General features: G+C 39.9%; 1 protein-coding gene across 2 annotated transcripts in view; it reads right to left on the bottom strand.

The window, feature by feature from the left end:
* ptprn2 (protein tyrosine phosphatase, receptor type N2) overlaps positions 1-24093 on the bottom strand; it is a 125175-nt gene that overhangs the window by 94517 nt on the left and 6565 nt on the right. Inside the window, exons 2-3 of one of the 2 annotated variants that reach the window (XM_022767219.1) lie at positions 15322-15372; positions 7377-7490 (exon numbers count right to left, since the gene is read on the bottom strand). In XM_022767219.1, the coding sequence (XP_022622940.1) occupies positions 7377-7490; positions 15322-15372 (165 nt within the window). The remainder of the gene's footprint in view (positions 1-7376; positions 7491-15321; positions 15373-24093) is intronic. The other variant, XM_022767220.1, reaches the window with a different exon arrangement.

Below are 24093 nucleotides of genomic sequence, written 5' to 3' on the forward strand. Positions count from 1 at the left end.
AGAGCCTGGAGATAAGTGAGGATAATTTGAATAATATATGAGAAAGCCAGAATAAGACTACTATCTCAAGGTCTCGGCAAAAATAATACAATATTTTGTAACTCTAAAATTGAAATTTATATATAAAGGTGTTCTGCTGGAGGCGTTGCAGTTAAAAAATGGCTGACCATTTTCATATTTTCTGAGCCTGTCCTTTAATTTTTTTTCATTTTGGCAAGAGATTGCTAAAGCGATATATAGAAGAGAACTTGATTGCTCTCTTGTTATATGATATCTGGGCAAAATCCTGGAAAAAAAAACTTATCAGCTTTCAATCGTTTCAGTCCTCAAGCCATCACACAGAGATGTGTGCAGACCGATAAGTGCTCCACAAAAGGGGACATTGACCTTTACTCAAAACTATAATATCGACATTTAAAATAAAGGGGAATAAAATACTATATGGAGTATATATAGGCATAAAATGTAACATATATCACTGGAAGACCCTGTTCCTGTACAAGTATTGGCTTGTCCATGTCAACATACTGATTTAGCCTGAAAATATCAAAAAGGAAGAGGTAAATGAAGAAATTACAAACAACTTATCATCTACTAGATTGGAAATATTGGTAGAAATGTTTCTTTGGCACAGTATTTGTGTAGATGGAGACTGTATCTGTTTTCTCTAGTTTGGGGTAATTGTTTATTTTGCAGTTCTCTCAGCATTGCAGAGTAAACGAACAGTACAAAATAAAACAGCAAGGATGAATCAGAATGGTAGAGTAGAGGAGGTCTTCAATTGCAACACACAAAAAAGGAAGCCATGAGTACACATGCACACTCATGCACACATGTACAGACACATGTATACATACACATACACACACACACACACACACACACACACACACAGCACAGCAAGTCAACAAGCCCGGGGAGAATGTCACACTGCAGCCTGACGCCTTGCCAACATCTCTGCTAATTGCCAACACATAGTTGGGATGCAGAACTCCTGGGCAGGGGCAAAGCGTGGTGGTGCCAGGACCAGATGGAGCTACCCAAGCAAAAAAGATACCCAAAACATGGCCCCATTCCCAGTGAGCCAAGAGGCACAGCATTCCATCGGCAAAGAGCATAGCAATACCAAAGATATTATACTTTTTTTTAAAGGAGCCAAGATGTTCACTGATGACACTTCCATCCTGCAAGATGCATTTTTTTTAATGCTGGAAGCATTAAAGTAATTATGGAAGTAATTATGCTGTGGCGCAGGCTCAGATTCCTAGCTGCCACATACCTAACCTTTTACCAAACTCATCTTAAGAAACAATGCTGCTCTTAATGATGTGGACATATTTAATAGCAATAAACTAACAGCCTGGGTAGGAATACGTGAAAAAATGAGAGTATCAACACTGCAGAATGTCTTCATTAGCCTGGTTTCTCACCCATAGACACTGGGTATTCTCATAGATATTCATAAGCACCAGATGAGGATCTGAGCAATGCAGAGCAGCTACAGATGCCTCCAGTCATTCTTGGCAGCGCTGAATGGAGCACAAAGCAGCGTATGTTGTCACTGTTCTGGAACGCAGCTCAGCCATCCATCCGTACAACAATGACAGTTAACTACCCGTGGCTTACCCAATGTGAGGTATTTTTGCTATATATAGGCGCGCTGATGATCATCTACGCTTTCCCCATCAGTGGTGATGGGGAAAGCAGGTCTGGCCTCAGCCCTGAAGGATCCATATGGTACCTGTGGTTACCTGCAGCTGGTTAAATGGGTTCAGAGTAAACATGTGATGGTGCCACAACACGATGAGGGTAGCTTCATTGACTGTGACACCTCTATCCCCTCCGTCTCCTGGGGGATGCACTCATTTCCATACACACCATGTTTTTTGTGTGTCTGTGATGGGCACACTTGAGGGAAAAGGTATGCTGGCGCAAATTACAGAATCAAAATGAGCCATTTTGTGAAAGAAAAAAGTCAGGAAGAAAAGTGGCGGGGCCTTTACGGTTGGATTCCTCTCAATCAACCTCTCAGCTGATTATCCTGGCACTGAGGAGCTAAATGTCATGCAAATTCATCTACAAGTCCAGAGAAAGAGCAGATTCCATCACCAAGTGCTGCCGGTTTTTGCCTGTTAAGGATAGCACGCCGTCTCAGGCAAATGCCTCAGTTAATTAACGGCTTGCCATTAACGCAACAGCTTTCAAACAAGCAAGATATTTCTGCTGGCCTTCTGTCTGTTTCCTGTGTTACAGAGAGAGAGAGAGCGCACGAGTGAGAGGGGGCCTCCTAAATATTCAAAGCCTATTAGATGGGATCCTGTCTACATGTCTTGTTGTTTCATCTGGTGTTTTTGAAATGCAGATTTTCCCCTTTCCTTTACTTCTGTCCACCAACTGATTTTAAAGGCATTAATGGAAGAAAGTGTGAATAATTTAGCACTAAGGTCTGCCTAATTAGTCAAAATGAAACATGTCAATCCAAATATGACACATAAATTAAAATCAACAGTGCAATGGTGTGGCAGACCCAAAAATATAAATACATTTTTAAGTGTCATTTTATCTTCTGTAAGCAGTTTAAAGTCAATAATTTGAGCAAGAATGTTAAGAAGTATTGTTTTTATCCTTTGAATATACAGTTCCTTTTTATCGTTAAGTAGCTTCATAGTAAGAAGAACCCAGCTTGTATAATCTTGTAGCTCTTCACTGACGCTATATGATGATTAAACGTGACAGTGCGTGAAATATATAAACCAAAAAAAGTTCCATGTTTTTATGTCTGCACCATTTCTGAAAAAGTAAACTATTCTAGATGTTTTGTGCATTATTTTATATGTTTCATGAAAATTCAGCCGAGCATATTTAGCATCTTTGGAAACTTCCCGAGCTCCACTAGTTGAAACAAAAGTGATGTGAGTTTGAACACAGTGCGGCTGCACAGCATGAGTCTGTAATGACTGACCCCCACCCAGCGGGTCAGTGAGGTTTAACGGGATGTTATTATATTCTCTGTCGAGTGCTGTGAAGGTCGTCTAAAGACCAGGCTACTATGCATTACCATGTCAGCGGCCACCTCTATTGGAGTGATTTCATATTGCCAATACTCCAAAACATCTGCAAGGACACGAAAGACTATTTGTTTGTGTGTTTATTGAATGAAATCTGCAGCAGGTTTCTTTGAAATGCCCCCGTCACAGACCTGGACTCACAGCGAATGATTCAATAAAAGCTCTCTTGTTTTCCTCATAACAACTCAAGTTTTCACACAGCGCGTTAGTGTGTCAGTGTATCTGTTCTCTCCAGTACCAAGGTTGTCAAGGAACAGACAGAGGAGAATATAAGGAGGAACAACAATAGTTTTTGTTGCTAGTCTGTCAAAGAGAACATGTTTGTGCAGGAAGTGAAGTATGAGCATGAGTAACGTGGTTTCAGTAGCACGGGAGTGACATGATGTCAGTTTATGGTCACTGATTCTCCCTGACTGACGATTCCTGCCAATGGAGTTAATGCAAATGTCACAATGCATCATTTTACTTGACTTGTCTGTACTATGAGAGTATCTGCTGCTCTGCAAAGGGTCGGGAGGTCAATCGACTGCAGGTTACTGTAGTTTAACGTGATGAATCAACAACGCCATTGTTGCAGTTTGACATGATTCTTTCTGATCTTATTGGCTTGAGAGCATATATATATATATATATATGACATAAATCTTCAACGTTCTTGTTGTCCCCATTAGTTGTTGTTGCAACACCTATCAAGTTTTGCATTCTTGCGCAGCACATACTGTCTAAATATATATGTAATAAATGAGGGTTTACCATTCAAAATTTGTAGTAAAATTTATAATTCGCCAAACATTTCACACATACTTCAACGAGAGCAGACTTCTCATATCTAGCCGGCGACTATTGATTTCATCCACTCAAATAAAGTTTTTGTTTTTTTTTCCCAGAGCTATGACAAAGTAATAATTGGAATAAGAAAAAAAAGTGTCAGCTTAGTTGTAATAAACTGAAATTACATTTGGTTTTCAAGATCAGTTGTAAGTCCTTGTGTGTCGAGCTGAGCCTTCTGGACTCAATCTCAATGAAAATAGACGGAGGAGAAGAGATGCCAATTTATCTCAGAATATAGCCAAACTGTTCAATTCAATTCAAATTCATTTATAGAGCATGTTAAAAAAAAAAAAAAAGAAAAAGCAAACAGCTGACCAAACTGCTTTCGTTGGTGGAACTCACTTAAACAGTGCAATAAGACGCCCACCACAACAATTTTTACCCACCTAATTAAAAAAAAAAGTAGCCCAACAAGGCGGAAAACTGCACAATCTGGCAACACAGACTTTAGTACTGTATAATAAATAAAAATGTAATTAAAATGTTATCCATTCTGACAGAAGTCTTGGATGGTTTGGATGCCTAGTGTGGAAAAAAAAAAAACTTGGGACAGACAACACAGTGGTTGGATCCATGCTGATAGTTCTTATGTTCAGACAGCATGTTTCACTTTTACAAGAGAAAAGGATTTTAAAATGAGGAATAATTGATGAGCTGGGCAAATGTAGAGCTATCTAACGCAAATTTGTCTGAAGCTGCTGGAGTGTAAACTTCCTGAAATCAAGTGAAGAGACAGAGCCACTTGTTACTTTAATCTCTGATATTGTGGCATCCTGACTCACACAGGGTGGATGTCCTAGTGCTGAACAGGAAACGTAAACGGTAACAACACAAAATACTGTAGTTAGCTAAGTTAATGACATGATCCTTGCCTTTAGAGATGATAGTTTTGCAGGTGTGTTCTTGGTTTTTGCAAATACTAAAAAAAAAAAAAGTACACCACCCTCCAAACTCTGAGTGTTGCTCTTAACCCACACGGCTTCAACATGTGGAGAACCCACAGACTGACAGACTTGATGCGCCTAGTTACAGTTGCTATGCTGTGATTGGACAATCACAGCTCCGGGGGAGGGGTTTAGAGAACGGTCAATTAAATGCTCCATCATTTTAATATATTGTACATTAAATCAATTTACTGCAGTTACTGAATTAGCTCATGTGTGTATCTCCATACAGCCACAGTCTGCACAAGCAGACACACACATTTAGCAGAGCCATAATGATTCCAAAGCAATATGACAGCAGCCTGGCTATGAAATGTGTAGACACACTGTGGCTGCGCACAGTGAATACTAAAGTTGCCTGGCTCTGGGTGCTTGTGTAATATAAAAGTCATTTGCAGTTGGATGACAGTATCTTGCATTCAAAAGGTATTGTGGTGAAAATTTAATACCAGACAATGTGCTCCGCAAAAGGGGACACGTCCAGACAACCCAAGCCCTTTTGTACAAGGGTCAATTCCTATTGATCTGAATGACATTGGTGTTGTGCAGTGGGCAGAGATTGTGTGATTTCTACCTGCGTCTCTGATGCAAGATAAAGAGGATTGTAAATCGATTCCATTGATGTTCCTCCCCGTTTTTTCCTCCCCTTCATCTCTTCAATTTAGGTTACAGTACAATGGTCTCAATAACCCTGTCTGGCCTCCAAAAAAAAAAAAAAAAGAGGGTCCCCCACATCTCAAAGATGACACTTAAATTGCTGTTGAGCTGATAAGAATAACGTGCCACCCGAGCAGTAACAGTGCATTGAGGAATCATGCGAAGATAATGCTCTGTGTCTGTGGATGTGATTCTACAAGACAGAAAAGGGGAAAATGATTCAAAGTGATGATGTCATGTCTGCGGCATCTGTAAACGGGTGTCTAAAAACACAAGGTCAGAGAACAAGTCTCATGATGAGAAGCATCTAAAGGATTTAACACCTCTTAAAACAGAGCAGGAAAAAATTACACACCGGATCTCTTCTCATCCTCCTCACTCTCACTTGTTTATTTCTGAGCAGTAATTAGAATAAATATGTGGTCTCGCCTGGCTTAATATTCATCACTGCATTTTTTTCCTTCTTTTTTTTTTTTTTTTTTTTGATTTCCTCTGGCCGACTGCTTACTCTTAATGATTTTCAACACTGGTTCACGCCTGTTAAAAGATATTAAGCTCAGAGTGGCCTGCAAAGCCAATTAGGTTTGGAGGGCTGAGGTTTGTGGTCACGGTCTGTGTTAAAGGTGTCTACTGCCCCCTGGTGGATCACACCTGCAGTTACAGGCTCCTAAACCAGTCTGTGATTCCCTGCAAATTTCCTAATAATTTCCTAGGATGATTCCTGGGAAGAACTAACATAATTTGTACTAATTATAAGGAAAATATAGACTGTTCTTTTATTTGGGATTTAGTTAATTGAGTTTACAAGACATTGTTGACAGCTTCTTTTAATCCCAAATATCCATCCATTATTTATCTTTTATTGGAGGCTCTTCAATATATGTTAATCTGCATGCTCATCTAACCTGATGTGCACATACTTTCTAGATTACACTATAATAATGAATACATTAGAAAATTGAACACTGTGTCCATATTATTTCACCCATCATTAGTACTGAATTATACATTTCATCGAGGAAATAATGAAGAAAATACAGGCCCATTAAATAATGTGTCACCATTTGGGTCATATATTCCAACAAACATGACATTCAAATGTTTCACTGAATCGTTGGCATTTCATGGGCAAGGGGATACCTTACCAAAAGTGCCTTAAGTTTCTTGTTGAGAAAAAGAGAAGCCAGGGCCATTTGTTTAGCCATTACAGCAAATGAGTCGATAATAGCAGACTGCCTGGAGGCTCCAGTCACTTTTATCTGTGGTTCACACTGTAGCAACCATCAGCCTGAGAAGGCTCTATTCACCACAGCCAGTACAAGACCTGATATAATTGATGAGATGCGTTGATGAGAAACTCAACATGGCTCCAGGTTGGGAAATGAGAACTACTAATTCTTACATTCCTACTTTAACGTCATCAATAATGAGCTATATAGTTACTTCTGCTATAAAGACATGTTTTATGTAGATGTGCTGTCCCCCCTAAAGGTATAACCCATTATAACAAGCACATTAGCTGCTGCCATTGATTGAGTAGGAGAGACTGTCTGATGTGTTCAGCCCACACATCTCACAGTTACTCAACCACAAAATTAGCTCTAAACGTCCTACCAGCATACAAGCCAATTAGATTGGCTGCTGGAGTTAGGCGATGATGGCAAAACAATGGCCCGATATGAGTCAAATGACCTGTTCTAGCTCGGTGGTGTCGTGCCATGCCAGCCAGAGAGACAGCTTGACTTATTTGGCTTGCTTCACGCAATGGCAGCAGACAAGCTTTTGCTGTAAGCCCTGTACATGACTGATAAAGGCTGCCGAGGAGAAAAAGAAAGACACTCGGACAAAGACGGACAGGCAAACAGGCAGTGTGTACCTCTGTGAGCCAGTTTCTGTAGGAGGATCCTGAGGCGTTGCAGAGCAGAAGAAGAAATATCGTATGTGTACAGGTCTGCACCAGCCAACTCCTGGCACCTTCCAAACACTCGGTCTACAGGAAAAGAAAAGAGGAAACTGATGAAAGCAGGTTCACAAGGGGATGTGTTTTTGATAGGTCAAAGTGAGAAATATACACAAAACAAATTTTCCAGCACGTTTGTTGTTCTGGTGATGAAAAAATGAAATCCACCTGCCCAGAAGAACTGTTGTAATTGTGTATGGCACCTGCAGTGTCTCTGTACTTCTCACTTCCTGTTTTGGGGAGCTAATAGCTGACATTTTTCCTCTGACAGCACCGCGATAAGCAGCCGTTCATGGCAGGAAGGACTTTATCAGGGACCCTGGTAATCTCCCTATCAGCAGGCCTCCCGCCTCACTCAATACAGGTTGCTAGGCAACCCACGCCACAGAGTCCCTATCAGTCCTGTAATTCAATGGCTGGTCTAGACCTCTGAAGGATGGTGAGGCTCAGGGGGTCAGAAAGCAGTGTGTAGATGCAACGCCTGGAATATAAATGACCTGCGTTGTCACCTTCTCTCAGCTGGAGAGATAAATCCATGCATCTTGTTGGCTAAACTCACAAAATGAAAGTCCATCTCACAGATGATCTCTGGGGGATGAAACCTGCAGATTTGATCAGAGCTATTTCCTCCTGTGTGTGTGTGTGTGTGTGTGTGTGTGTGTGTGTGCATGCGTGCAGTCATGTGCGAGAATGCCACTGTGATAAGATGGGATCTAATGGTGTGAATCAACACTTCGTCATGCACCACAGCATCCCATTAATTAGCCCCAAGATGTCGGACAATGACAGCAAACATCAATGGTGCAATTGATGCTCATTGACACGTCGGACAATGCGGGGCGCACAAACGCTGACGTCCATTACATGATGCAATTTTCAGTTTTTCTCCTACAATGCCATTTTTACACCGGGGACTTAAAAATAGATGAGTGCAAATCCAAGCATTTATGATCTTCTCTTTGATCTAACATTTTGACACAGAAAGGAGCACGTCAAAACTCCCCTTTGTATCAAGGGTGAAAAAGAGAAATATTCACTTTTTAAATTTCATCTATTCAAACATCATTGAGAATCATTTTTCATCTTCGAGTATAAAAAAAAAAAAAAAAAGTAATTACAGTGCCATGTTGGGTGTAAAATTCAGTGAGTGATAATTACAAAGATAATAATGTGATGTCAGATGGGGATCTAAATTGAATTCTTATTCCAAACTAGAAGCGGGTGTTTTCCTGACTTCCTCCCCCTTCGCCTGTGACCCGTTAAATGACAGCTCTGTACAGGAAAATGCCCATGGGAGGCGGTGAATTAGCATAGACAACACAGTCAAACACTCCGGAGTTATTTTGAGATCTCAAGCAGCACAGAGGAAAACTTCCCACCTACAGACGCATGTGTCTGAATCACAAGACGACAACTGTCTAGTTACCCTCCGCCAACATCTATATTATAACAGATGACATGATTAATATGATGACAAAATAAGGTTTCACGGACCTCTGGTGTTATTTATTTTTCCCAGATAGAAGCTAACAACACATATTATGTAAGAAATGAAGGGAGGCTGGTGACATAACAAGTGGCGGGAAACTGTTAAATGTTTGATGTGCTGCATCCCTCACTGGTTTCCATGGCAATTGCCACTATTAAACATGTTACTTCCTTCTCCGTTGTCAGGGACATTCCCGCAAGCAACCAGACACACAGACACACAGGGATTTAGTGCATTAAAAATAGAAGTCAGGGTTGTTTTACAACAAAGAAATCCTTGTTTGGTGAACATGGCAGTCGACTGATTTATAGAGGTGATGCTGAACCATTCAGAGCCACATGCATGATGAATCACAAAGCCCTATTCTGTCACTTTACACTGTGTATTCACAATTGAGATTATCAAAACAAGCAACAATGGTTCATTGTAGTTGACAGTTTGCATGAAATCGTAGTTTTTTTTTCCCTTATTTGTGATGGCTAAAAACTATAGTTTAATTTCAGGCTTGGAGGAGCGCAGCATGTGTTGGATGCATGGAGGCTTGTCCCAATCTGAAAATAACAGAGAAATGCAGCACAATCCTAAAATATGTCAAGAGATAACAGACAGCATTAGTGCATCTATGTAGGTGGAACACCTTCAAGGCTATTTGAGAATGAAGCAAAGTCTATCAAGCAGAACACTGATTTTCTAATGATCATCCGTCAAGTGTAAGGAAATATTAAGCTGACAATAGATCAATTTGTGCATCTTTACCAGAAACAACTCATGTTGTCGTTGTGATGAACAAAAGGCAACTGCAAGGCAAATGAACCTTGATCAATGTAATCCATTATGCATAAAACAAGGGCACAGAATCAATGTACAGGCCTACAAATCAGTGCCATTCTCACTAGAGAGCTGCTGCGTACTGATAAGAGGCATGTTGACTGAAATAAAGAGGAACATTTTCAGCCAAAAAAGGTAAAGAGCTCTAAACCCAGACGCTGTCTCTCTTCCCACTGTGACAGACGGCGCGACACCCGGGCTGTTGCTGAAGCTATTTAAACTGTGAAAGCTAACGCTCTGGGATAACAGCAGCAAACACTAAAGCTGACAGTCAGCAAAGCATTTTCTAAAAGACTGTACGACGGAAGGAGGGGAGGACAGAGCCAGGTGACAAATTGAGATGTATTGGAACAGGTGTATTACGTCGCTGTGCAACTCAATTCATGAAAATGAATGGGCCCAAATCAATGCACCGAGACCGGCCAGATGTAGTCCGCTAATAAAGAAACGAACTCAAACAAAAGCTAAAGTAATCAGGATATGTTTAATGAAGAGTTTACAGATTATTCAGGGCTGTTTTATGTGACAATTGCGGCTTTGAAATGATAATTACATTCATGCATGCACTGCAATCTACATGTAAATACAGAAATTAATAAAGATAAACCAGACTCAGAGCTACATCAAACATACTGCCCTGTTGAATTTGGCTGTAGAATATGAATTAGCTCTATTATTACATTTTTATTTTCATTAGCATATCTGTTTACTTCTCCCACTATATCTTCACATATTTCCCCCCAAAAAGCTTGTATTTCTTGACTTAGCACCTCATGTTTGATTATTCTTAGATTTGCACCTACAGCCTCGGCGCTCTTTCTCTGGCCCATGCAGATTGTTAAGGATTATGGATTTTATAGTGGTTACTTTGAGTGTTTATGCTGCAGTTGCACTTGTTGCAAGCTGCGATCAATAGAAGCATCACCTAAATGACTTAAATCTAAAATACAGTGCGGATGTTTCAGCCAATATTGGCCCAAGTGTAGGCGAGATAACCACCAATCAATAAAACACTATTGGTTAAGTGTTTAATAGGAGCCAACCGGTGCCCTCTGGGAAGCATGTAGCACTTATCCACTGTACTTTAGCTTAGCTTATCATACCAGTAAGCCACAGACTCTAGAGAGTTGCATCAAATTAAAATGCATTTCAAGTTCAGGTTAATCACATATCCTTTCAGAGCAACCTCTGGGAAAGTATTCCCCTGAAGTTGGAAATAAAGATTTGAAGAGGTTGGTTCCAAAATGAGGCGTGACAGCATACGATCAAATGATACATGGAGGATAGTAACTGACCTACTTAATCAATGACACGATGACATCTAGAGTAGAAGTGCAACATACTGAAGGAACGCTTTCCAAAAATAGACTCTAATCAGCTGCTGCTTTTACCCTATAAAAAGTTTTCACCCTTTGGAAGTTTTCATCTTCTTTCGTCTTACACTGAATCAGAGTAGATTTCAGCAACAACTCTGAAGCTTGTACTGATTTTAGAGTTGTCATATGTCTCTTGGTAGCCTCCCTCACAAGGCTCCTTCATACACAGGTTATTCCATGATACTGACTCATCAAAACTTTGACTTGTTTACACAGATTTATTTATGATACAATCTGCTGACTGTTCGGCTAAACCCTTGGCTTGAAAAAGCGATTACCCAATCATGGCTTCAAAGCACGCCTGTCAAGCTTTGGGTTTCTCCACATGCCAAGATAACTTGCATGGAGCTGTTGTATGCACAATACTCATGTGTTTAAAGAGTTCAGAGAGTTGCACATTTTTTTTTATTTTATTTTTAACTGTGTCTTTATTTGTTCTAACATAAGATGCAATCATTACCATTTCCAGCTGGCTAGCTTCCCACCTATAATACTAACCAAGTGTGATTTCCAATGACAAGCAAGTCATTAGCTAACTAAATTATTTTATGGGTTGCGTTAGTATAATTCTCCAAGGACTGAGGATCCAAGAGGCAAGCAGGGGCGGCTCTGACTCAGGAGTTAGAGCGGATCATCTACCAAACACAAGGTCGGTGGTTCGATCCCCGGCTCCTCCATCCACGAAGTGTCCTTGGGCAAGAAACTGAACCCTAAATTGCCGTCGATGTATCATCGGTGTGTGAATGTGTGTGTATGGTAGAAAAGCACTGTATGTATAGGGAAAAGCGCTGTATGAATAAGTGTATGAATGGGCATACATAGAGCATACTGTATATAAATATAATCATGGTCTTGCTTGTCCAAGTATGTGTTCATCCAAGCATTACGTTACAACAAATAACACTTAACCTACATTTTATGTCTTCTACGTTAGCTGGATCGTTAGTGACTGTGACCATGCTCTTTAGCCTTCGTCTTTCATACCACTTACATTTTGTAGGGTTCTGGTTTTAAAATAAATCACCTGGAAACTTTAAGAGGTGATTTAGAGACAACGGTTTCAATCAACTCAGCTGGAAATGAGAACCCTCCTTGTGTTAACCTCTGTGCGAAATCGAAAATCCCCCAACATTATAACTTCATGTGCTACACTACAGCTCGACAGGTGTAGCAGCAGTAGCTAAAAGGTTTAGCGAACAGCCCATTGGTGGCAGCGGTGTTTAAATTTAGGTAGATGTGTCCTACTGGGGGTGACTTCTAATGCAAACATATGTTTTGTATTCTATATTTGTAATTAATTTCGATCACTTTGTAGAGATCTGTTTTTATTTTCACATTAAAGGATCTTTTTTTGTTGATGTCAAAAAGCCAAGGGAGCTTAATATGTCTTATATCCACTGTAACCATATATAAAATGGTGTTGATTGACACCACACAGAGAGCATCCCCCCATAACCCTTCCCTCCCTTCAGCTGCTTTGCATGGCAACAGCACGGGTGAAGAGGAGCACAGTTGGCCCAGCCCAGAATAAACCAGGTTACACCTTCAGGGACCACGGGAAGAGTTGAAGTGGCAGACCTAGTTACTCCCACTCATCCCCTTGTCTGTGTGGTGGCTGCCGCTCATCAGGAGTCCAGTGGAGAGTGACAGAGTGGAGCATGAGTGCGCGTAGAGGGTTATGAAGCAACTAAATAATGTCTCATTACTTGCATATTAGGTGCAACATTAATCCAACATTAGTCTTTTTCGCCTGTATCTGTTTGCCTTTAGTGAGCACAGCGCCTGTAATTACATTTCATTTTAAGGGGGATAATATGAGTGCTGTTCCTCAGGCGAAAGCATGGTACAAAACAAAAGCAATAATGAAAAGATAGGGGAGAAGAGACACATTAAATCTCAAAAGAAGTGACCATACATGTTAGATCCTTGCACAATACTCTAATGTAACGTAATATAAATCCTCCACCACAACCCTCTTTTTCTCCCTCTGGGTATTTTGCTGTCGAGGTGTCAGCAGTTTCTTTCTATTAGGCTACACACGACTCCCCTCTGTACCAGTGCAGTCTGTGTAATTAAAGTCAGTTTTGTGTATGTGTCTTCTATGTGCCTTCTCTTTCCTTATTTTCTCCAAAACTAGGGTAATGTGGAAATAAGGGTGGAGATCTCCAAATTTGCTTCTCTAACATGCAAATCCAAACATCACTGACTACCCCTCACTATTCGATATTCCCCCTCGTAAAAACCCATTTAAAAGTAATCGTTTGACATTTTGGAAGTACTCTTTATTTGCTTTCTCGCAAAGACTTAGATGAGAACACTGATATGACTCTTGGGTGTGTTCATAAAATATAAAGCTACAGCTTTTTAAGGGGAAACAACTAGCGTGGCTCTGTCTAAAGGTGACAAACTCTGCCTACTGGCACCTTTAAAGCTCATTAATCATCACAGAACTACACATTTGTGTAATCCATACAAAACAACAAGATGTGGGGAGTTAGGGAGTTATGTAGTATGGTAGGTGGATTTTACAGACAAGCTAGCTGTTTCCCCATTTCCAGTCTTTATGTTTAAGCTAAGCTAAATGACTGCTGGCAGCAGCTTCGTATTTACCATCCAGACAGTGCTGTCAGTTTTCTCATCCAACTCCCAACAAGAAAGTGAATAAGCATATTTCCCCATAATGTCAAACTGTTCTTGTAAGCACAGACTGATTTGCTGATGTATTTATTCATTTTTGAATTTCATTATTATTTTTGAGTTTTTAATGGGATGTAACTGTCATCTCTGTAAAACTGTGTTTTGGAATGAATTCTATAAACTGTAGGGCTGAGTTTGTTGATTAATTAATTAGTCAATCAGCATAGAATATCCTTAGGGTTTGACTATTGGCTGGAAAAAACAATTAGTGGACATCACCTTAAGCTCAGGAAAACTGCAATTGTCATTATTCAGTATTTTCGAACATTTTATAGAAAAAATAATTAATTCAACCAATAATGAAAATAATCATTAGTTGCAGATTAATTGGCTTGACCACTGTATGTATGATTAAAACATGAAAACGGACATCTTTACTGGAAAACATTTAGATTAATAAACAAGTCAATATAACAACAAATTTGTATTTTAAACAAATCATCTACACAACAATGGACTAGACAACATCATAAAAAAAGCTAGTGTTACCTCAGGTCATTCTCCTCCTCTTATCAATATTCAAAGTGGTGCCTGTCTTGTGTTTTTCAATGCTTGTCCTGTATGTTAGTCTGTGCTGTCTCCTATAGGTCACATCATGTTTTGCATGGAACTCTATTGTCTGCCAATGAGCAAGTGTTCCCTTTGTGGGCTCCATCTTGTTTATTAAACTGATTTTACAATGAACCTGCAGAAAGTAAATGAAGTGAGCAAAACTCAGTCAAACAAAACAAACAACCCCAAAGTGCAGGCATTTAATCATTATCCCCAAGAGGAAAAAAAAAAAAACACACATGCACTGGGATGGATGTAGATCCCCTGTACACATGTAAGGACAATACTGTATCCTGGACCACTGCTCTTCTGTGTCGAAGCCTTCCACTAGAATACATTAACCTTTCACGGCGGCTCTGTCGTGAAAATGATCCTCAATATCGACATGCTATCAGTCCTCTTCAAAATTAAAGCCTGCTGTGTGATTCGGCTGAATGCCACACAATGAAAAGCCTCGACATTTCCCCTCCATTCATCAGGTTTACATGTTGCCCTGGCAACCACTGACACAGACACATCCATCTTCTATGACAAGATGGTTTTTAGATTAGGTTGTGACCATTTGTGGTTTGGGGAAACCTCAGTATAAAAAAAGGAAAAACATCCACCTGGTATTGATCAAAAGCCTTGTAGTTGGTTAGATGAATAAAACGAGAACATTGTTATATGTTTGTACTGCGCCGTGTTTCACTGTTGCAGATGTTTTAATACTTTGCTTAAAAATGACTCATATGTCTAAACTGGGCTGAAACAAAAAGCTCTCAAGTCACCATCTATCTATCTATAAATCCCTGAATCATTAAAAATAGCCAGGGCGGCTTTAGAGCTGTGTTGGGTCGATGACGGTTGCTACCACAGGGCTGGTGTGCAATATAATGAGGTGTGGTGGGCGTACATGACCCTTCTGAGTCTGACTTACCATTGACGCAGAACTCATACGGTGTACAGAGCTCATCTTCAAACAGACAACCTAAAATAGGAGAGAAAAATTAACAAACAGCTCCTCACACAAAACAACTTTCCCAAAATGAATTATGAAATCCAAAAAAACAAACACTTGAAAACTTAAGTACCCTGACTGTCCTGCTGATAAATCAGTTTTTGATTACTAGATCTGGTGCTGAAATGAAAAATCAATTTAACCAAAAATATATCAACAACATAGGTCATTTATCAAGCAAAGATGACAGAACTTTTCTGAATCATTGTAGATCCAATACCTTTGGGTTGTGTACTGTTGGTTGGGCAAAACAAGCATTCTGAATATGTCACCTTGGGCTATGGGATATGGGAATTTTTCACCATTTCTGGACATTTTATGGTCTAAACAATACATTAATCAAATAAATATTGACAGATTAAAGAAAGAGTCTGACATTTGGAAAATTATGCTGCTGCTTTCTTGCCGGCAGTGAAATGAGAAGATTGATACCACTCTGTGTGTAAATATAAAGCTTCAGCTAGCCTGTAAGCAGCTAGCTGCTGCTAGCTAGCCTGGCTCTGTCAGAAGGTAACAAAATCCACATCTCTGGCTATTGGTATTCCACCTCTAAAGCTCACTAATTAACACATTATAACTTCTTCATTTTATCCATACAAAAGCTTAAGTGTAAAATTGACAATTTGTGGTTTTGCGACACTTGACAGAGTAAGGCTAGCTCTTTCCCTATCTTTAGGCTAAACTAAGTTTACTAGCTGCTGGCTGTAGTTTAATTATTAACTCGCAGGTACAAGATGGGGATTGATCTTCTTATCTAACTCTCAGCAAGAAAACCAATGGGGGGTATTTTCCCAAAATATTAAACTACTCTTTTAATCGATTGAAACCTAGCTGCAGCCTTAAATCAATCATATGAATCAAGTTAAGATAGGAGGAGGAAACTATTCAGCAGTTACACTTCAACACACAGGATCCAATGGCAGTAATGAAAGCATAGCAAATGCCATTACTGGATATAAATGGAGACCATAAGCATATATGACTGAATGTACAGAAATGTACTAAACCACAGCACAAAATTAGCCCAATGTCGCAATTTCTAAATATGTCACCGCTCTAAAAAAGTACAGCTTAGTACTGCATTGACTCTGGCTGTGAGTTTGCTGCTAATGGCAGAGCCATCAATCATCAATTAGTGTGACTTCTCCTATCCTGTCTCTGACACTAATAGCCCAACTCCATGGGCAACGTTTCCATAAATGAATGTTGTATGAATATTAATGAACTTTAACGCTTGGACTAGGGCTGGGTGTTCGAGACTAATAAATGAACAGATGGCAGGAGCATTATGGGTAGCTGTTCCCTGTGTTCATCTTTCACACGTGGGAGTTGCGGCGAGTAGAGGACTGATTGTTCTGCTCGTCGATCTGCCCAGGTGATCCTCCACATTTACAGGAAAAGACGGAGCTGAGTAAAAAAAAAATAGCCTGTTTTGTAAAAACTTTTGCCTTGTAGTCCGAATGTAACGGCACATTCAGGGTCAAAATGAGCCCACGCAATGATATAGACATTCAGCCAAGAAATAAGCCACTTAGAATGTAGCATTTGTGTTTGTTCAATACGAGACAATCTGTAAATAACTGGGCCGAGCCTCAGGCCTCTTTCTACAAGTCTTTTATCTTTGTTATTTCCCCCCCCCCCAGCTCATCAGAAGGATTGACGGAATTGGATGCGCCCTCTTGGCCTGGTGGCCTCGATGGACAGCAATGAGCAGCTCGTGACCGTGAATAAAGAACAGGCTGAGTAGGAGGAGAGGCTTCTGTCAGACTTCTCTAATAATGAGAAGAGATAGGTGCGAGAAGTCTGTTAATCAGTTCAAACAGAAAGGACAGACAGTCAGGTGAAGTGTGAATGAGAGAGGAACTTTTCATGTATCACTGATTCCAAGTTTCTTCAAGTTTCCTCATTTGCATCATTACTCTGTTGCAATTCTTAAAGGCTAATCTGCGTTGGATCTTGATTAAAGAGTCACAATATGCAGCCATTTATTTAGTGGGTTTCAAGAAATTACACCTTTTGGAGGTAATGACTTCAATATGTCAGCAAAAAGGCTATCTAATGAAGGTCACTCAACTCTCTAGAACACAACTAAAAGGCAGAGTGTCCTCAACTGAAGCGAAACGACTTACTGCTCAAAAACCAAGACCACAAATGGCTTTTATAGCACCTCGTTGGATACCCCGTCATTTTAATGGACAGATTATGGGCTAAAGGACCCCCTACTTACCCACCTTATTACATTTTTTGTCTTTTTCTTGCAAGTAACTACAACCATTGTAAAATACTTCTGTTTGTTGAAAACTGCATGTGCCTAGACCGCAGAATTTTATTTCTAAATCTTTTCCTGAGCTTCTTGAACAGCAGATCCACAAAGACATATCTTCTATACAGATATCATAGAAAATACTATAGGACACTCTCTAAAACATTATAGGAAACCATTAACACTTAAAGCACATATTTAAACTGATTTACAAAATTCTAAAGTTGCTCTATGTTTAGCATAATAGAGGTCACTAACAGTGACAACCCCACAGAGAATTATCACTCCACAGTTCCCTTCAGCTCTATGGAGCATTTTAGCATCTTTCAGCACATTGTTTTGGTTTTACAGCCTGCAACGCTCACTGCTCAGCACCAAACAGCAGATAGACAAAGTTAGCAACTAGCTGGTGAACATGGTGGAGCAGCTTTAGCTTTTGAAGCTTACGAGCCAGATATTAGAGTCAATTTTGGATATATATTTATCAGCTGGACACAAATACAGCTCCCAATTAATGCTAATGTTGCTCCATACGTGCTGAATGTGTAGGTAAATGTTTGCTCACACATTTGCCATATCAACTTTATAAAGTGACGATATGTCTGTTTTTTTTTTTTTTTACAGCTTTTTCTGCTGCCCCCAAGCAGCCAGAGAAAAAATAATGCATGTTTAATGCAGGCTTACTGTCTACTGTCTACGTGCGGTTTACATCTGTGTTATAGGACAAAATAAAAAAAAATGTTTAAATAAGTGACTCATTATTGGCAGATACTCAGAATGAAAGAACTTAGACAGAATAAAAAAAAAAACATGACTACTTCCCTACTTCTGACTGATCCCTTTTGACTTTTCAATGAAAGATTAATTGTTAATTAGAGTGGAAATAATTTGGCTATTAATTGATTAGTCATTAGCGCAACAATAATGCAACTATTTTGACAACTAATTAATTAAAGTAAGTTTTCAAACAAAGATGACAGAAACGAACGCATTCAAGCTTCTTCATTGTGAATGTTTCTACACATATGACAAAGAAAATTATCATATATTTTCATATATAGGCATAAACTAAATATATTTGGGTTTTTGGACAATGGGTCATGCAAAAAAAAGCTATTTAAAGATGTTGCCTTCACCTTTTGGAAGTTCTGACTGAAAAATTTGATATTTTATAGACCTCTCGATCAATCAGTTATTTGAGAGAATAATTGCCAGATTAATTGATAATAAAAATAATTGTTGGTTGCAGCCCTAATTTTCACCTAACTGTCTATCTTAAAACCTGCTTGGTTTTAAATCTATGCATATTTTACCAAGAATTTTTGATTTAGATTGAAGATGCCAACAAAAAAAATACATTAAAAAAAACTTATATAAAGTAGTCACTAAGAGTTGCAAGAGCCACACAGTCCCTCTTGACCATGCATCTCATCGTTCTGCAATTACTGTCAGTCCATTCAACTTTTCTCTTCATCACTTCCCTGCTTAATTCATTGAGTTCTCTGGGAGGCCTTGTCAGCTCTCAATATTAATTACGACCTTCCATTTAATGAAGCATCCAGCCAAGCATAGTTAGTCAGACATTGTGTGTGTGTGTGTGTGTGTGTGTGTGTGTGTGTGTGTGTGTGTGTGTACGTGCACGTGTGTGATAGACAGGAACATAGGATTGATAACGCCACATCCACTTTCTCCTACATCACGCCAGAGATGATTAAAATGGCGCCTTTTAATTAAAATGCAATCACAGTGGATGCTGCTGATTACCTCAGGCGGAAAAAAAAAAAAAAAAAAGGATGCGTGTGGCTGAGGAAGAAAGCTGGTGAAAAAGAAAAGTGTCCAGGCTATATCTTAATAAAGCACCCTGAGAAAGAATAGTCACATTGTCTCTTGTAATGTCTCTAGTAATTCCCGTATAAGACAATTTCACAGACAAAATGACCTTTCCAAAAAACTGCCACACTCCCTATGTGAGGATGCTCTGTTGCCATGTCAACCTCACCACAGATCAATCACAGTAGCTCATCAATGGGAGAGTGACTGTTAGTCTGGCACAATGTCAGCGGGATGTACTATAGAGGATCTACAGAGATGATTCGAATGTGCTTTGTAATTGATTTTTGTTCTAAATAAATGTTGTGTTTTATTTTCCAATGTACAAACTAATTCACTCTCACACTCAATTATACTTTAAGAAAATAATCATTCATCGTTCTGGAAAATGTACTTGATTTGATGTGAGTATGCGAAAATAAAAAGCTGATTAGTTTATATGCAAAAAAAAAAAAAAGGCAATAAATTTAATAATTGTAGAACTGTAACAAACAATTACTTTCATTATTGATTAATCTTCCATTTATTTTGTTGGTTAACTGATTAATCTTTGGTGTATAAAATGCGAGCAAAGAGTAAAAAAAAAGGCCATTATAAGCTCCCATAGCCCACGGTGAAATGTTTTTTCATTCCAAAACCCAAAGATATTCATTTTGCAATCACAGAAGATTTACGAAATTAGCAAATATTCACATTTGAGGAGCTAATACTTGTGAAAGTTCGCTATTTTTCCTTTAAAAAAAATGACTGAAATTATCAAATCGAATCACATTAGAATAGCTGCTAACTAATACTCTGTCAATTGATAAATTAATTAACAATTGTTAATCAGCAAATTGTTCTTCGATAACTCCCTAATTACTCCCGAATTGTTTGTGCCATTTATTAAGTGAAAATGCCAAAAGGAAATTACTTTTCACTATTTGACGACTGGCCAGACAAAACAAGCACTTTCAAGATCTCACACTAGGCTCTAAGTAATTCTTACTGTCATAAAAATAAATGACAGAATCAATAATGAAAACTAGAATGGTACTTAGAGTGCATACCTCCGCTTAGGCCAAACAATCCCACACATGTCTGTGAGATCCAGATTATTTCCTGAGAAACTGATTTTAAAAAATGAGAAATGCTCTCGCAATGATTAATAAAGTGATTTTAAAAAAAATCCCTGGATAAAAGGGATTGACACCAACATTTAAAGTGTTCTTCGCTGGCCAATGTCCCATCCCTCCACCCAGTTTGGTGCAAATTGGTTTTAGTGGTTTTTGCATGATCCTGCTGACAAACAAACAGACCTGGGTAAAAACATAACCTCCTCGGTGGAGGCAATAATCGTTAGCAGCAGCACAAGGTGTGAGCTAACTACAGGTGCTCTGTCTGTGCAGTAGCTTTTCCTCCCAAAATAGGCACTGTGTGACCTAATTTACAAATACAGTATGCAGGGAGAATCCAGAAGGTCATTGAATGCACAGAGCCAGTTCAGTTTTTAACATGATGCATTGGTAGTTAGTGGCCTGTGTTCTCATGAGACTGTGGAATAGTAATAGTACTGTAGGAGACTGCTCTGTAATACTGTCCTACAGATCTTAGAGAATTTAGTCTCATCAGTCTGTCTTTCATAATTATACGCAGCGTGCTGTGCAGGTTTTGCATATAAGCTCTTCCAGAGGCTAATGTTAGCGTGCAGAAAAATGAACCTGGTTCAATTACCTGTGGCCTAAAACTCTCCGAGGCCCCAATACACAGCTCTGTAGCAGAGAAACACTTTCCCATGATGCTCCATTCATGCCTTATTACAACTAACTGCTTTTGAGGGCAGCAAGTGCATCAGTAAGCAAGGAGCAGCACATACACAGACATACACAGACACACACAGACACACACAAACAATTCACCTTCAGCTAAGATCTCAGCTACGCAGCATGTCAGGGACATAACAGCACGGGTGTCTCCCCTCAGGGGCGTGAAATCAGAGAGGAGCGTTTTTGAAGGGAAACGCTCATTTAAGGTCATTTAAGGAAAAGCAATTTACATAAGAATGACAGAGTTTCTTCATTAGAAAATAATGCAACCAAATTAATCTCTCAGATAATCTCCACCTGTACATTATCAAGCCATCCATTACACATCTCGGAGCAGATTTAGGTCTGGAGGAACTGCTTGGGCCTGTCTCAAGCATTTGGCCGCGATTGGCTGACCTTGCCTGGAACATTAAATATGTCCTGATGAGGCTAAACCCAAGGCTGGACAAGAAGTCAGGGACTTGATCGTTCGCTTTCCCTCACAGGTGGTTGGCCAGTGCCAGGATACCATCTGTGATGTCTGAGGGGCCAAGGAGGATGCTGGGAGTCTGGCAGTGAGGACAGCCACTCCCAGAGCCTGCTGCAGTTTAGGACATATTTCATTCACTCTCTAGGGCCACCAACATATCTTTTATTATAATTATAAGCTGCAACCAAGGACACCTGACTCATTTTTACTCACTCTCTCTCTCTCTCACACACACACACACACACACACACACACGCACACTCACACACACACACACACCCACACACACACACACACACACACACACACGCACACACACACCTGTACTGCCAGCCAAAAAAGCCATTTTAGAACAGTGCAGCGGGTGACAACGGCAATAAAAGTGCAAGTGAATTGAAAAGGGAGCGTGGCTGGAGCAGGGACAGCAGAGAAGAACATCACCTGCAAGCAAATTAGCATCAGCTTGACACCATGTCCGCAGATTCAAACAGCTTGTGTCACTATGGCGCTCTCCTGCTAAAATTAAAGATGGCTCCGAGCTTTACTCTGCTCCAAAAGGTCTGTTCTTGTCAAAAGCTGCATGTCACATGTCAGCAGCTATGGATAGTTTATCATTATGCTCAACATTTTCATACATTTCCCGTGCACTTTTCATCTTAACATGACAGGGCACTGTTATCGTAGATGTTTAGATAAGGCTATGGCATTTTGCACATCTATATTTCATGAGGACGTCAATTTTTCTGGGGTGCATGATACTGCATATATGTATATACACATATATATAAATAAATTAATATAAAAATAATATAGTGAAATCATCTAATTATTGTACCTCTTAAAATGCTAACCTTTTCCTTCGTGGAAAAAGTGCATCAGAGAATAAATCTAAAGTTACTCAACAACATGAATAATTAGCAGGAGCTAGAAGCAGGAAGTCAGGGGGCTTTGAGGCCGCTTTGATTGAAGAGGGAACCTGACGTGAAACCACCTGACATCCACAGGAGTGTAACCAAACACATTTCTCACCGGCTTTCCAGAGAATTTCTCTCAGAATTCCTCGGCAGGCGGGTCACTCTCAGTCACTCAGCTGCCAGCTCCAGGCGACAGCCCAGACAACGGCCATGAATTAAAGATGGCAGAGTCGCTGCGGCAACGGAGGACCCAGAAATAGGCCGGTTTGACCTTTTCCCTGACCCGCGCTGAATGATTCAGACATTTGATTTTCTCCCAGCTTCTGAGGTGTGATTGGGTGTTGAAGTGCAGACCCACAGCAAGTCAAGCAGCTAAGCGTCCTCTTTCTCATGTGTTAAGGAGCTCAAAGTGAACCAACACAACCTGGCCCGGAGGGAAATCTCTCTAGTCCTCGGGATGAAGTAAAGGGTGTAACTCTTATGAGTGCCAGTTGAACCTCATTTAAAAGCGCAGGTCATCACAACACTGAATTGTTTGGGCTCTACTTTCCTGCAGATATGACCCCAATGAACATGCAAACACAGGTGAAATAACATTCTTGTTGTCATTCTTGTGCCTGTTTGCTAGTTTTATAGCTCCAAATGAAACTACTCAGCTGCAACACCTGTAGAGTGGAGCGGCTTATAGGTAACGTAAAAACAGAAAACGAGCCATTTGGATAACCTGCTCAGCAATTCCAAGCTGCCTCCCAAAGTGATGTTACAACAGGAAAAACAATATAAGTGACGGGGCAGGGATGCAGCAGGATTGCCAGCCAATCACACACACGCAGTTTTTGAATAATGCTGCAAACATCCTGTTTCATTAGGGCTGGATGTGGAGTGCTGTGAACCAAATAGATTTTAGTGGATCTCAGCCAAATTTGGTGGAAAAATGTCACTAATGCACTTCACAGACGACAGCAGTCAGATCAATTAGTCACAAAAATAGGAAAACACCTCCCCCATTTGATTTTCAGCTGATCTCCTTTGCTTCGACTCCCCCAAGCACTCATTTTGTTTCCTTACTGCAATGAAAAACCGTCCCGAGTATTAATCAGCATCACACTACGACGAAGCAGACGCATTACTGCTTTAACCGCAGCCGAGATGGTATAGATTAATTCTTGTGCTGAACTCGCAGCCTTCAGAATCCTCATTACGATGTTATTGTCCTCATTATAAATCTTGGTTCCACAACACAGAGGTGACCTTCAGACCGATCCCTTTACTAACACCATTTAATTTGAACCGAATGAAACTGTTGTGAAAAGGCACAACAGATCTGTTAAATCTTCTTTTTAATACCCGAGGATGTTTTCACACTCGGCGTCACGAGGGTGTGAGGTTCAGGTATATGGCGAGGTGAGA

Source organism: Seriola dumerili, unplaced genomic scaffold, assembly GCF_002260705.1.
Source record: "Seriola dumerili isolate Sdu_G_001 unplaced genomic scaffold, Sdu_1.0 BDQW01001124.1, whole genome shotgun sequence".
Lineage (NCBI taxonomy): Eukaryota > Metazoa > Chordata > Actinopteri > Carangiformes > Carangidae > Seriola > Seriola dumerili.